Genomic DNA, 13492 nt, shown 5'->3' on the forward strand with positions numbered 1-13492 from the left:
CCACAGTTTTTGCACAGTCAATTTTATTGCTTGTTTGGGAGTTTTTTCTTTTTGACAAATTCTACCAGCTCAGGAGCTGCTTGAACAATTAATTCACGTCCAATCTTTTTGGCTACAGGCCAAAGAAATTTTCTTGCAATCGGTAATGCGGCTCTGCCAATACCTGCTGCTAAAGCCCCAAAACCACTTCCTCGTTGGTGATAGTTTCCTGAATCGTATGGTGATACCAATTGCTGTTGATAGTAGGCTTCCATTTAGTCGATTTTTTAAATTTTAAAGTCAAAATAACTTTTCCTGTTCCAGTGAATGGAACTAATTAACCGGTTTCTGTCCGCAATTGAATTTCAATTGACTGAAAATTTTTTGATAGTAAATTTTTGTATTCCAGGTTGCTGAAAACAATTCTGTGTTTTGGCTCTATTTCGCAGGGGCTACCGTTTTTCAAGCGTTGTTTTGAATCAATGACTCGAATAAGCGAAGCTTTAGTATCACCTACGTATTGATACTCAATTATGTTAACGTAAATAAAAATCAGTTGCTTCCCTGAAGACAAATCAAAAGGATAATCAACAACAAAACTTCTTTCTTCGTCATCTGCCAATGTCAGATTTTCAAAAGTGTCCAACATGTTGTATCCAATATGATAACCAGACCCATCATGAATACCGTTGAAACCTAGGATACTTGGAATTTCGTTATCCAGAAAAGTAATTCCTACGTTTTTAACAAAAAATAGGAACAAAACTCCATTGATATTGTTAAATTGATAGTCAAAATGAGGCAATCCGGTAGCTGTTTTTAAAGATCTCAAAAGATGGTCACAGTTTTCATAGGAGCCAATTTTAATGATAGCTCGTTCTGCTCCGTATGGCCTGGAGACTGCATCAAATGGAATACTTTTCTCATTTCTTTCATAACTTTTCTCACTTGATTTATTTTTGCCGGGAAGATAATTTCAGTTAGAGCAACTCGCCAATCCCCCTCCAAAATAATTTTTTCATTGAAATAATTTTTGAAAGAAGACAAGGTGTTTTGAGGAAAAATATTCATAGAGGCTGATGAAACTAAGTGAAGCGTGAATTCATTAAATTTTGTTAACTCACTACTATTGTCTCTAAATTTGACCGCCTCTAATTCAAAAAATTTTCCTTTCACCGGCTCTTGAGATGAGTCAATGAGACTATAAGTAGGGAGATTTGTTATAGGTATATCGTAAATCTCAAAAACTTCGTTGGTAAATGTTTGCTTGTATACTTTTCGAAAAGGAAGATCCGCTTTTGATAATCGCAAAAAGTCCCCAACGTAAAACTTTGGTCGGCAAACTAATTTTGCTGAATCATTAAAAATTAATGATATCAAGTAAGGAACGTCTTTTTTGTCACTTTATTCGGCGCCAATTTCGTTACTTTGTTGACTCTAGAGTTAATGGTTTGTACAAAGCTCTGCAATTGATTAATATACGATTATGTCCATTTGTCTTCTAAATATTTGTATGTCAAATTCTTGAGCGATCGTATATTTGTTTCCGCAAATGCTGATTTTTTCTCGCTCAATCTTTTATAAACTTCAATATCATTTTTCTGACAAAGAGTGCTGAATAAACCCTTAAAATCTGTTCCAGCATCTACCCACTCTTTTTTAGGTCGCTTGTTCTTTATCATTTTCTTAAACGCATCTGCTGTAGTTTTGGCGTACTTTGATTTTAAGGGTTCGACTCGTAGATAACGTGAGAGACAGTCCACCGCAACTAACAAATATATTAAATCTTTGTTCTCTTTTGCTAATTTATCCACATAAGCCAAGTCTAGCAACCAAATCTCGTTTATGTCATAAGCAATAACTTTCAGTGTTGGAAACCTTTTCTATATTTCTTATGCTTTGTGTAGGCATTTTTAAACTCTTGAAACAATTTCACTTTACTCGGTTTCAAATTTGTGCTTTTTGTAGATTGTTTATGCTTACGTATGCTGCGGGACCTTTCGTATATTTTAACTCAAGCTATTTTTTCTCATTCGTCGAAAGACTCCCCGTCATTCTCCTCTTGCTGAGTTTTGTTTTCCTTTGAGGTTTTTGAAACCACTTCCGGCGTCTGAGGATTCTTCTGTAAGTAATTGGCTGGTTTCTTTGTGCTTTATTCACTTTTGCGCAAAAGTTTTCTTTTTCTTTTTTTGTTTGGTAACTCTATGAGTTCTTTTCCGGATCGCAATCTTAGTATTACTGTTGATCACTAAGTCTTCTTTTATGTTTAAAACCTCTAGAATCTTCAAATAATCTGGATTATCTTTTCATTTATTTGGTTGCTGCAAATCATAGAAAAAAAATGGGAACATTTATTCTAGTCGCTGTTCCGTCAACCATGAAATTTTCTTTTTCGTCTATAACAAATTTTTTTGATTCTTTAATGATGTTAACAACTTTTTCCGTCATAGTAAATTTTGCTGGCAATAGGATGTTGAGATTATGAAGAATTTGTCTGCATGTACTTTTGACAACCCAGTAGGATCAGTTGTTTCCCCTGTATCCAAAATTTCTTGGTTCTTTTTGTCAGTGTTTTCATTTGGTCGCATACGGTTCAAAAACGAAAATTGGGCACCTGTATGCTTAACTCTGGGATCATTTAGAATTTGTGAGGAATACGGTTGCTCCTTCATAAACTGAGTTTTGGGAATCAAAATTAACTCTTCAGCAGTTGACATTGTTTAGCTCAAATGGATGAAACGAAATTTAATAATGAGTTGAATCAGTTCGAAAACCATTTTTGTTAGTAAAAGTGCTCGCCGTTTATCCACTGATGTCTTTTCCTTGAGAACACCTTTAAATATGTGTCTGTAACTTTCTAAGTCTGTTACTTTCGCTCTAACATGGCCCAGTAAAACATTGTGAAGACATTCACACAAAACCAGTATAACATCACTATCACAACTACGCAAATATTTCCTTAACTGTTTTGGCTGCAAATGCACCATTTGCTTCAGTATAGATAATTTATTCTCTTTCATTGTTTAGAGGAGTTGATTCTGCTTTAATGCTTTATCAGATGGAAGATAAAAAACTGTAGGACCTGGCTCAGTAATATTTGAACAGTATCGTAAACAATCAGAAGTTTTTGGATCAAGATCGATAAGCAAATGCCCTAACGGATCTTTCGTTGCAAATTGATAGCAGTGTTTTAAAAATTTAACAAGGTTCACATGTTTGCCTAAAAATTCGATTTTTTGAATATCGCGAGCTGATTTGAACAAATTGATGTGTGTTGTGTTCATGTCTATTGTACGAGACCACTTGCTCTGTTGATAAAGGTTGTGCTTTATATAAATAACATTAATGTTTTTGGGACGCCATGCAGTGGCCAATTTATCAATTCTTTGTCATTGCAATTTTCTTCGCACGAGTTGTCTATTATCAGAAGACAGTTTGCAACGCTATTAAACAATTCCAAATTGGCGTACTTTTTAAACGTAACACCAAGTGTTTTCTCCATTTTGATGTATATCTGTTGCATTTATAAAAATATAACGTTGTTAATTTTTGGGTAAAATGTGTTTCCACTCAGCATTTTGAAAATTAACTCTGTTTTGCCACAACCTGAAGGCCCTACAACAGTCATGAAGACCCTATCTTGCGTAGATATAATTTTATTAATAGTCTTGGATTTGGTAAAATGTATCCAACTAAACTTGAAAATATTGATATCCAAACTGAAGTTTCTTCAAAATTTGGTTTCAAAATGGTCAATTTAACAATACAATGTGATATTAGCTGTAATATAAATTTGAACGACATAGCTTGCAGATTGCCAAAAACTAGTCGCAATAGATTCGTAGATCGGCAATATGAAAAACATTAAAAAGACACACCAACAAAACTCGTCTTTTCATTGAAGGCTGATCTGTTATATTTTGACTAAAAATCTGTATAAGTTATTGCTGCCTCTATTAGTTGATCTCAAATAACCTTCATTTAGAGTGACACACACCCATTTGGCCTTATCTCTTTGAATTAAACTAAATAAAAGTCAATTTCAAAATGAGAAAGTCATTTTTGAGAGTGAGGTAAGTAAAGTGTGACCAAAAATGACGTCACACATGCAAATCAGTTGAAATTGCATGAACGATTGAACAAAAGTGGCTGTGACGTCATATGTTTGTAACAAAAATCATAACGACGAAATAAAAAAAACCAAGAGAAGGCCAATAATAGCCCCAGCTATCGCTGTGCGGCTATTAAAAATGCAACTTCTGATCGTGGCAACGTTGTTTGATTACAAAATTTCCATGAAGGTTTGCTGCTACTTTTTTTTTCAAAAAAACTTTCTTCTAAAACAGCGTCAACTTGATCAACTGTTACTCCCTCCATCTCGAGACAAAATAAATTTTTTAAAAGAGGTATTGAGAAAAAAAATCACTCTACATAAAACACTTCATAGCAATTGAACTCAGTTAGAAAGTCTTTCATATGAACCATAAAGCACTCCGAGAGTCTCTCAGTTTTGTCATAATGAACAATTTTTTGCACTCTTTCTTCCTTCACCAATTGTTGAATCTCTTTTGGCAGTGAAGGATTGTTCTTGTCAATTTCTTCACCAACTAGGTGCTTCGACATCAGTAAGGGTCTCGGAGGACAAACTCTGGGTTGAGTTTTTGACTTTTTGCTTTTTCCACTGAAGAGAAAGTTCAATATAATATACTAAAGGAGTAAATGAACGAATTTCGTCCTCAGTCAGCAACAATTTAACTTTTCTCTGTAAAAACTGGTTTCCGGTTTTTATGGTTTCGTCATTGGAAACTGAAAGACTCAGATTCCCGTCCCCTCAATCAGGGCGCAAATTGTTGATCTCAGTGACAAGGGTGCTTCCACTTTCGTCAATTCCTCTCTCATTTGTTAACCAGTTGAAATAGAATATGGCTTTTTCTTTTGCACAATGTTTGTTGAAAATGTTTTTGCCCTTTGAATGATTTTGACAGTTGAATGGTTTTGTGAAAAATAGTTCACAGATATCGAAGGACACGTGAGTGAATTCAGATCAATAATAGGGCACTCCAGCAAATCTGACAAAAAATTTACTTTTTCCTCTCCCTTAGCGTAGAATATTGCACCCGGATTCCTCAAGCGAACGCCTTGAAATTATTGTGTGAGAAAAATATAGGGATAGTTTCCTGTGTCCCACTCAGTGCCGTGCAAATTTCTAGTCAACCAACTGAAAGATTGCTTTTGTTGAGTTGTTAACTCTCTATAACCTGTTGGAGGTAAAAATGACACGCAGTCGAGATAGTCCTCGGTGCAATCACTAAGTTCTTTAACAATAAATTTTTCTATTCTATGACGAAACCCTTCAGCGTCTAACACAACTGTTTTGCTGCTCAGCATTCCAATAAATGAAAAATTGACGGATGAAAAACCTTTATACATACGCAAAACAATATTCCCGACCAATGTCCGCTAAAACAGTTGCTGCTTTTCCACCGGAGCTTATAAGAGTAGCCAGGTCCTTGGTTATATATTTCGTATATGAAACCACCTGCGTGGTGTAAAATAGCGTGCAAACTTTTGAGATTTTTAAGTATTTATCTACTGACGAATATAATATCTATGCGAAATAATACCACAGTAGGGCCTCAATTTTAGCGCTATATCAAAATCAAACCTTCCAATTTCACTAAAATATTCACTTGTAGCCACAAAATAATTTAACTTTACACTCTTGTTTGGGTACATTGTTGAAACCGATAAATATTTTTCGTGAATTTTGTTCAAACAATTTTTGCATACACTTGGCTTTTCAAGACGCATACCTTCTTTTCGCTAGCCCGGCTGCGCATTAAATTGATTGGAAATATAAGAAAATGGATTACTGGTCCCTGCGTCGGAAAACGATTTATTAACAACAGACAAAATGGGATTTGAGTTATTTAACTTACTTTAACTTACTTTAACTTGATGATTTATTTAACTTACTTTAACTTGATCATACAAAAGCAAATTCCTTTGAAACTATTTCAAGATAAGGAAGCAGTAAAAGAATGTTCCTAGCATATGCTGGTGTTAGTTTGTACACACACACACAAAACGTATACAAAAAATGTTAACATTACGTTATACTGTTGATTACCATTGATAAGAAAGTATTAAATACGTTCGAGTGCTATGCAGACACGAAAGGTGGCGTAAAAGCAGTGAAGTCAAGTTTTGTTCCAAAACTTAATAAACCCGCGAGTGTAACAAAACACTATTGCGAGAACAAATGCTAAGTCCCAGACATTAACAAACTTTAAAGCTTTATATAACTTTTGATCTACATGACATTCCTCAAATCAACGCTGTTTGGTATTTGAACAATATACTGCTTTCATTATTTTCTCTAGATAAGAAAGTAATAAAATTGGGTGTGTCCAGCTAGCACAGAAAGATTGGAAACGTTAAAACGAATAGTATACTAAGGTTCACTTAAAATACAAGGATTTGAGTGTAATGAACTTGTGTGTGATGGCTACTTGAGTGACCTTTTACAACAAAAACGGAAGGAATTGATTGAACACACTTTAGTTTAGAATTACAACTGAACTCTTCATTTCCTAATTTTCTCTTCAATTTTCATTTGCTCAATTCCAAATTTTATTCAGCAGAACTGTTCCTGGAAGAGCATTTTTACAACAGACTCCTATTGTTCAATTCGATTACCAAAATTCTGCTATAATCAAAGAAATAATTCTAATGTCTCCTATAGCCATCATTCTAAAGGCGGAATCGACGCTTCACAGCCGAAAAATTGCTTATGAAACTTACAGAAAACAGACTGTTATCGTTGTACAGCAGGACTATCAGTTAGATGAGTGGGTTACAGTAAATCACATGGCTGTGCCTATTGTGACTTTTGATTTTATTCAGTCATTTCGATTTGAGAAATCCTTATGAAAGGAGCTCAATACTTGCTGGATTTTGTAATTACTTATGTCAGAGAGTTTGTATTTGACCCAGACACATTGAACGATGGAGTACGAACATTTTTTACGATTAGGACGTGAAAGAAGTCGCGCTGTATGAAAATCAAGAGGGCTACTGGAGAGATCTTGAACTGGTTGAAAGAATTTGGAAAATGATACCAGATATTGAGAGCCCAGAAATTTTTAGCAAACCACCAACACCTATTCATAATATAATTGTCTGTACACCTGAAAAGAAACCTGAAAACAAACCAGATGATGTTTCGAGCAGTGGAAGCCTTGCGACTCCACCTGTGAGCAAGTGTTTTGCACCAAAGAAACAAAGAATCGATCTCAATTATGAAAACTAAATCAAACTTATTCCTTTGTTGATACTGTTTGTTGAGTGTATGACATTTTTTTGTGAAGCTGACTTTATAAATTTTGACTATTTAATAATTGAATTCTCAAATCATTCAGTTTATTTCAAGTATCAAATTCTGGCAAAAAAGCACTTCATTATTGTTCGTGGAAAAGTCACTATTATCGTGAAAGGAAAGTTTTTCAGTCATAACTTTGTTTCTGTTGTGGAGAAGAAATACGCTCTAAATGGTTTCAACACGTAGTAAGAGAAATTTAAGAAATGCGGCTTGCTTCGAATTGAATCCTAAAGAAAAGGCAATACCATTAAAACTATTTAAGACCAATTTTCCTCACTTCGGCTTTACAAGGTCGATTGCAGCCTAGTTTTATGGTTGCCTAGTTTTATGGTTGCCACACTCATGTCTAGTTTTATGGTTGCCTAGTTTTATGGTTGCCACACCCATGTCTAGTTTTATGGTTGCCTAGTTTTATGGTTGCCACACCCATGTCTTGTCTAACATGTAGTGAAGTCATACATGAACACTTCAAAGAAGTCTTCATTGATACATAAATGTGTTAATCGCCGTCAAAAATGTCCAAATCATGCCCTTTTTGTTCTTAATCTCTCACACTTTTTTATCCACAATTTCGGCACAAATAATTGAAACTGAATATTGTAAAATTGGACGTCAGTTATTTTAGCCGGTTTGCAAAATAGTGATTTTTTTAAGTAAAAACATAAAAAATAACAAAAAAAAACAAATATTCAGCACCAAGTTAATCACAATTATTTGTTTCGCCAAGCTGTTAAAATGACAAAATTTCATTGCAAATTGCATTTGAACTAAGAAAAATTACTTTAAAAAAAATTTGCTAAAATTTCGAAAAATTTTACAAGTTTCACTCATTCACCACGCCAACTTTTTTCCAAAAATTTTACAAGTTCCACCACTCTCACAATACCAAATGCACAAAAAATTTTAAGTCTTTGCCAACCACGAAAAACAAAATTTTCGCAAAACTTTCGAAAAATTTTCGAAAAATATTACAAGTTTCACTCATTCACCACACCAAAAACTTTTCCAAAAATTTTACAAGTTCCACCACTCTCACAACACCAAATTCTCAAAAAAATTACAAGTCTTTGCCAACCACGAGAAACAAAATTTTCGAAAAATTTTACAAGTTTTCGAAAAAGATACCTAAAAAAGGCCATGCCGGTATTTTAACGGGGGGCCATGCCGGTAAAGGCCATGCCGGTATTTTAGAAGTCAAAATGCCCGTTAAAATACCGGCATTTTGACTTCTACTTGCGTATAATGGTAAAAAACCGAAAAATGTTACCAAATCCGTCGTTGTATCTGACAATGCACTGCATGACAGTGTTGTGGAGTGGTTGCATGGCTGCCATTGTCTGGTTTATGTTGAGGATTGAGTTGCACTGATAGAGAGTCCGAGGCATCAACAGTTCCTCGCCATCTTCGAACCCATGCAAGAAGTCATCTGAACACATACTCAGATTCTTTCAGTTTCACATTTCACTGCTCTATCGAAGAAAAAAATTATGTTAAACGCCGACTTGAACTGCAACATGTAACTGCTCAAATACCGGATCGAGGTGTTAGCAAATGTAAGCGTACATTTTTGTAAAGCATGCGCTGAATATATAGACATTATGCTAGAAATGTGTTGAATGTGTTGAGTAGTTTTAGGTGCTGAATAAAAATATTTGGATCTATTGATTCTGGGAACCCCCGTCTTCATGGACAAAAAACTTTACGCTTCAAAGACGTAGGTGTTATTCTTTACTTCATAATCTGCTATATATATATATATATATATATATATATATATATATATATATAACAAAACATAATTTCAATTGGGGCGTCATAAACGGCACTGGGGAGTAATTCCTACATAAATTCAATACCTTCAAAAACAAAAATCATTGCATTTAGTACATTTCTTACAAAAATTTCTTACATTTAGTACATTTCTTACTTCATCGGATCATTCAATATTGATTAAATTGACAAAAGACAGTGCACTAGATCAAATAGAGCTGAAGTATTTCCATTGATATATGTGGAAAAGTTTTCAAATATCGGTAAGGAACAGTGGATAATGATTTCATAAGCAAAGAAAGAAGGCAACTGCCATCAAATGTTCATATCTATCTAATCCAGATCTTGATACCTTCAATTAATCAGTGACAAGCTAATTCGAACAAACTAGTTAAAAGTCTTTGTTAATTAATTCTTGACCATGTAATTGATTTCACATTTTTGAGGGAAAATGTGATTGTTATATGGTAGTCTCGCTTTATATTATAACTTGTTTAGACATTTCCGAGGGCATCACGGGTCAAATAAGGAAAACCTTTTCTAAATATTTCTGTTACATCCTTTACAGTTTTGTTATACAGTTTTTGTTACATCCCTCATGAAACCAAACTGAAGCAATATTTCCAGGTGGTTATTGACTAACCTCTGTATTCATTGTATCCCAGATCCTGCAAAAATTGAGGAACCTGTTCGACTGTCAAATTAGCGGCAGAATGTAGCAAATGTGAACTGTGTCTGGAATAAAACTCCACAGCCAGATATGAGAACCTGTCCAGCTCAGACACGTCAATGTAATTGTGGATGTCGTACTTCAGATTGTCATTTGGGCAGATTATGATGTCTGACAAAGGAAAATATCAACTGAAAGCACTGAAGTACAGCATATCAAAATCGAGTTTCTTACTTTATTAAAGAAAAATCTTCAAAATCACAAGTCAAGTTATCTTCAGCTCTCAACGATACATTTACGATGAGCGCTGTTGAAACCAAGGCCTGTTCTCGGAATTTTATTGTTACAGAAAAAAGTACTCTCTGCAAAGAATGTGATGGTACTGAAATGAAAAATGAATTGAAAATACATATAATTGTTCCGACCCACTTTAGTGGGACAGGAACTCTATGCTCAACTGGGTTTTCTGTTCAGTCAATTTTGGCCGATCAAAACATTCATCGTAGACGATTGAGAGTGGAATCATTAGAAAGAGCGTTCAGCGTAAAATACATAAATAAAAATTTAGTGGATTTTTTGAGTTTCGTTTTGAGTGATTTTTGTGAGTTTCTTTTTTATTGAAATTTAAAATTATGTGAACATTTGACCAATTTCCATTCTTTTTGATGACACTTTCTGTATTTTGACTTAAGTTTTGTGTCAGCTTTGCTCAAATTATGCCAAAATTGCAAAGAAAAATATTCTTGTTTATACCGCTACGTTTTTTTCAAAAAATTCAGCCATTTTTCATTAAAATTGGCACCAAAAAATCTTTTTTAGTCCATTCTATTTAGATTTTTAAACACCAAAAAGTGCCAGTTTTTGTTCAACGTCCTTTGAGAATGTTATGGAATTAAATTTTTGCCGGGCTTTGTCTGATTTTACTTGATAATTATCCAAAATGCATCATTTAATTTTGATATTTTCACATTTTGTCAATGTATTTGAGTCCAGAAGAGGAATGTTATTAATTGACAAACAGCAGTAGCACGGCTGGTTTTGATCTAATTGTGAATCTTTACAATCTAAATGTAATTCGGATTGCTCTGGCCTTTTTTAAAAAATGTGTTGCTTTTTTTGTCTTTTTAATGCTAATTACACATCAGAACAATTCAAATTTAGGCTCAGTTATTAAAAAATTATGTACGTGACAATGACACCCAATGACCACATATTGTGTTCAGTGAGTAGCTCATAGTTTTTAAGGCTTCAACAATGAGTTTAAGTAAAACTGTTTGAAATATTGTTCTGACTGAAATAGTTGTTATCTTGTTAATTTATAATTCGATCTCTCTCATGAAAGTCCCGATTGGTTTCATAAGGAGGCACAAACTAATCTATCTAGTGTTTTTAAGGCAAAAGGTTTCAATTGTTTTGATTTTTAAAAATGATAGTCTTCAAAGGAATGGATTATTGAGCTTTGCCCCGATGTTGCTCTTATTTTGATTAACTTCTAGCGTACTACCAAAAAAACTGCTTTTTCTTTCTTCTACCAACCTGTTTTTAAGTTTACTACTTAATTTTAGTTTTTTTTTCAGTTCTAATTGTGAAATAATGATTTTTTTGGCTTGGAAACTTCAAAAACAAAAGTTCTGACTTTTGGGCTATCAGCGATTTCTGATTCTTTTTTTGTCTTTGTCACATTATTGCATGATTGACAGGATGATATTTTTGCTCAAAAAACTGCAACAGAAAAGATCAATTTTTTCAGTACATATTACGATTTTGCAGCTTCGGCAATAATTTTCTCGAAAATTTTTTTAAATTTTGTTTTTTTTCTTTATTTGTGATTCTTCTTGTACTCGCATGAAAATTTTTTGATATTGACAATTCCTGGTGGCTTCCCATGGATGAGCAAACCAATCTACTCAATATTGACTTGAAACAATTTTGAAGAAATGAAAGTATTTTTTAGCCTGTCCTTTTTGTTCTTTTTTTGTCTACAAATTACCTAGTCTCATAAGTACAGGTCATATATAAAATAACTTATGTTGGAGGAGGGTGCAATTGAACAATTGTGCTAATTGTGTGTATTACGGGAAACTTATGGTTTATAAAAGATGTTTATGTGTTTTTTAGCTTTACCCTTTTCCTTTTTTACTACTAGTTACCTGCTCTCATTAATTACAGGTCACATATAAAATGTATGATGTTGAAGGAGAACTAGATTGTTGGGTCAAAATTTTGTCATTTTGGTAAAAAATTTTAAAAGTTTTTTTTGTTTCTTTTATTTGGACAGTTGTAAAGAATCTAAAGCAAATCACTCAAAAAAAGAATTTCGAACACTTATTTTCCAATGTTTACGTGCTGAATTGAAAGAACGACGTTACAATTTTTAACATTTTTTGAAATATTCCTTTTGTACATATGCCACGCTAGATGACTCAAGAAGAAAAAATGCTTTGCTATTTTCTCAACAAACAAAGATTTTACTGTTCTTCTTGAAACGAAAATCTCATTTATAGTTATTAGCAACTCTTTGTCAACTATAACCTTTAACTATTCTGATGGAAAGTCTGCTTAAGTTTTTACAGAATTTTGGACTCCAATTTTTCTAAAATCACTAGAAATTGGACTTCTATTATCGTTAATCAAAGACAGACCGTTTTGAAAACGTTTATCATACTTTCTTGATAGAACTTCTGAGTTTTTAGCCACCTTGCAGAAATTCACAAGAGCTTGTTCATACTTTACTGAATAGTTTTTTTCTTATTTTCATATATTTTTTTAAATTTTAACGTCAAACTGTAAAGACTGATCCTGCACTACTTAATTTGAGGCGATAAGAAAGCTTCAATCTGAGAATCGCTTGCAGAATTGGGAACAATCAACATAAGATAGAGCTGACAACTTAACCGAGTTTCCTAGCGTCAATCTCTCAAGAAATTTAGTTTCTCTACTGTTCTAATCTCGAGTATCTTATATTCGCTCGATTTTATAAGATTTCAGCAAAAAAATATTTTTTGACCAAAGTGCAGGATTTGAGTTTCAAGCTTGGAGTAAATGCTCAGAAAATGTTTAGAGGTTTTTTTTAAAATAAGTTTGATTTTGTCTTTTGATATAAAATGATTTATAAATAAAAATTTATACGTTTCTGTTAAATCAAACAACCTATTGTTAGAAGCTACTTTTCCTATTTTAGTTTGTTCAACAATTTAGTAACGCAAGCAAAATACGGTCTTTATGAAAACTTATTTTTATCTTTTTCTTTTTCTCTATAAAACTTATTTTCAATAGTTTTTGTCCGTCAATTGTTTTTCTCTAGTTCTGTAGGGAACTGCATCTGTTTAATCAAAACAAAAGAGTGAACTAGAATTTATAAAATAAATTAATAAGTGAAACGAAAACAGAAAAAGGAACAACAGACCTGGGTAAAAGTGGTCTTCGGCGGGGTCAAGCGGGGTCTTCAAGCTATTTTTTCTCATTCGTCGAAAGACTCCCCGTCATTCTCCTCTTGCTGAGTTTTGTTTTCCTTTGAGGTTTTTGAAACCACTTCCGGCGTCTGAGGATTCTTCTGTAAGTAATTGGCTGGTTTCTTTGTGCTTTATTCACTTTTGCGCAAAAGTTTTCTTTTTCTTTTTTTGTTTGGTAACTCTATGAGTTCTTTTCCGGATCGCAATCTTAGTATTACTGTTGATCACTAAGTCTTCTTT

General features: G+C 33.5%; 1 protein-coding gene across 1 annotated transcript in view; it reads right to left on the reverse strand.

The window, feature by feature from the left end:
- Positions 1-13264, reverse strand: part of LOC142348381 (uncharacterized) — a 35131-nt gene extending 21867 nt beyond the window's left edge. Inside the window, exons 1-3 of the mRNA XM_075399750.1 lie at positions 13207-13264; positions 9774-9971; positions 8628-8786 (exon numbers count right to left, since the gene is read on the reverse strand). Coding sequence (XP_075255865.1) covers positions 8628-8786; positions 9774-9971; positions 13207-13264 — 415 coding nt within the window. The remainder of the gene's footprint in view (positions 1-8627; positions 8787-9773; positions 9972-13206) is intronic.
- Positions 13265-13492: the final 228 nt, after the last annotated feature.

The sequence above is a fragment of the Convolutriloba macropyga genome, chromosome 1, assembly GCF_964194025.1.
Source record: "Convolutriloba macropyga chromosome 1, txConMacr16.3, whole genome shotgun sequence".
Taxonomy (NCBI): domain Eukaryota; kingdom Metazoa; phylum Xenacoelomorpha; order Acoela; family Convolutidae; genus Convolutriloba; species Convolutriloba macropyga.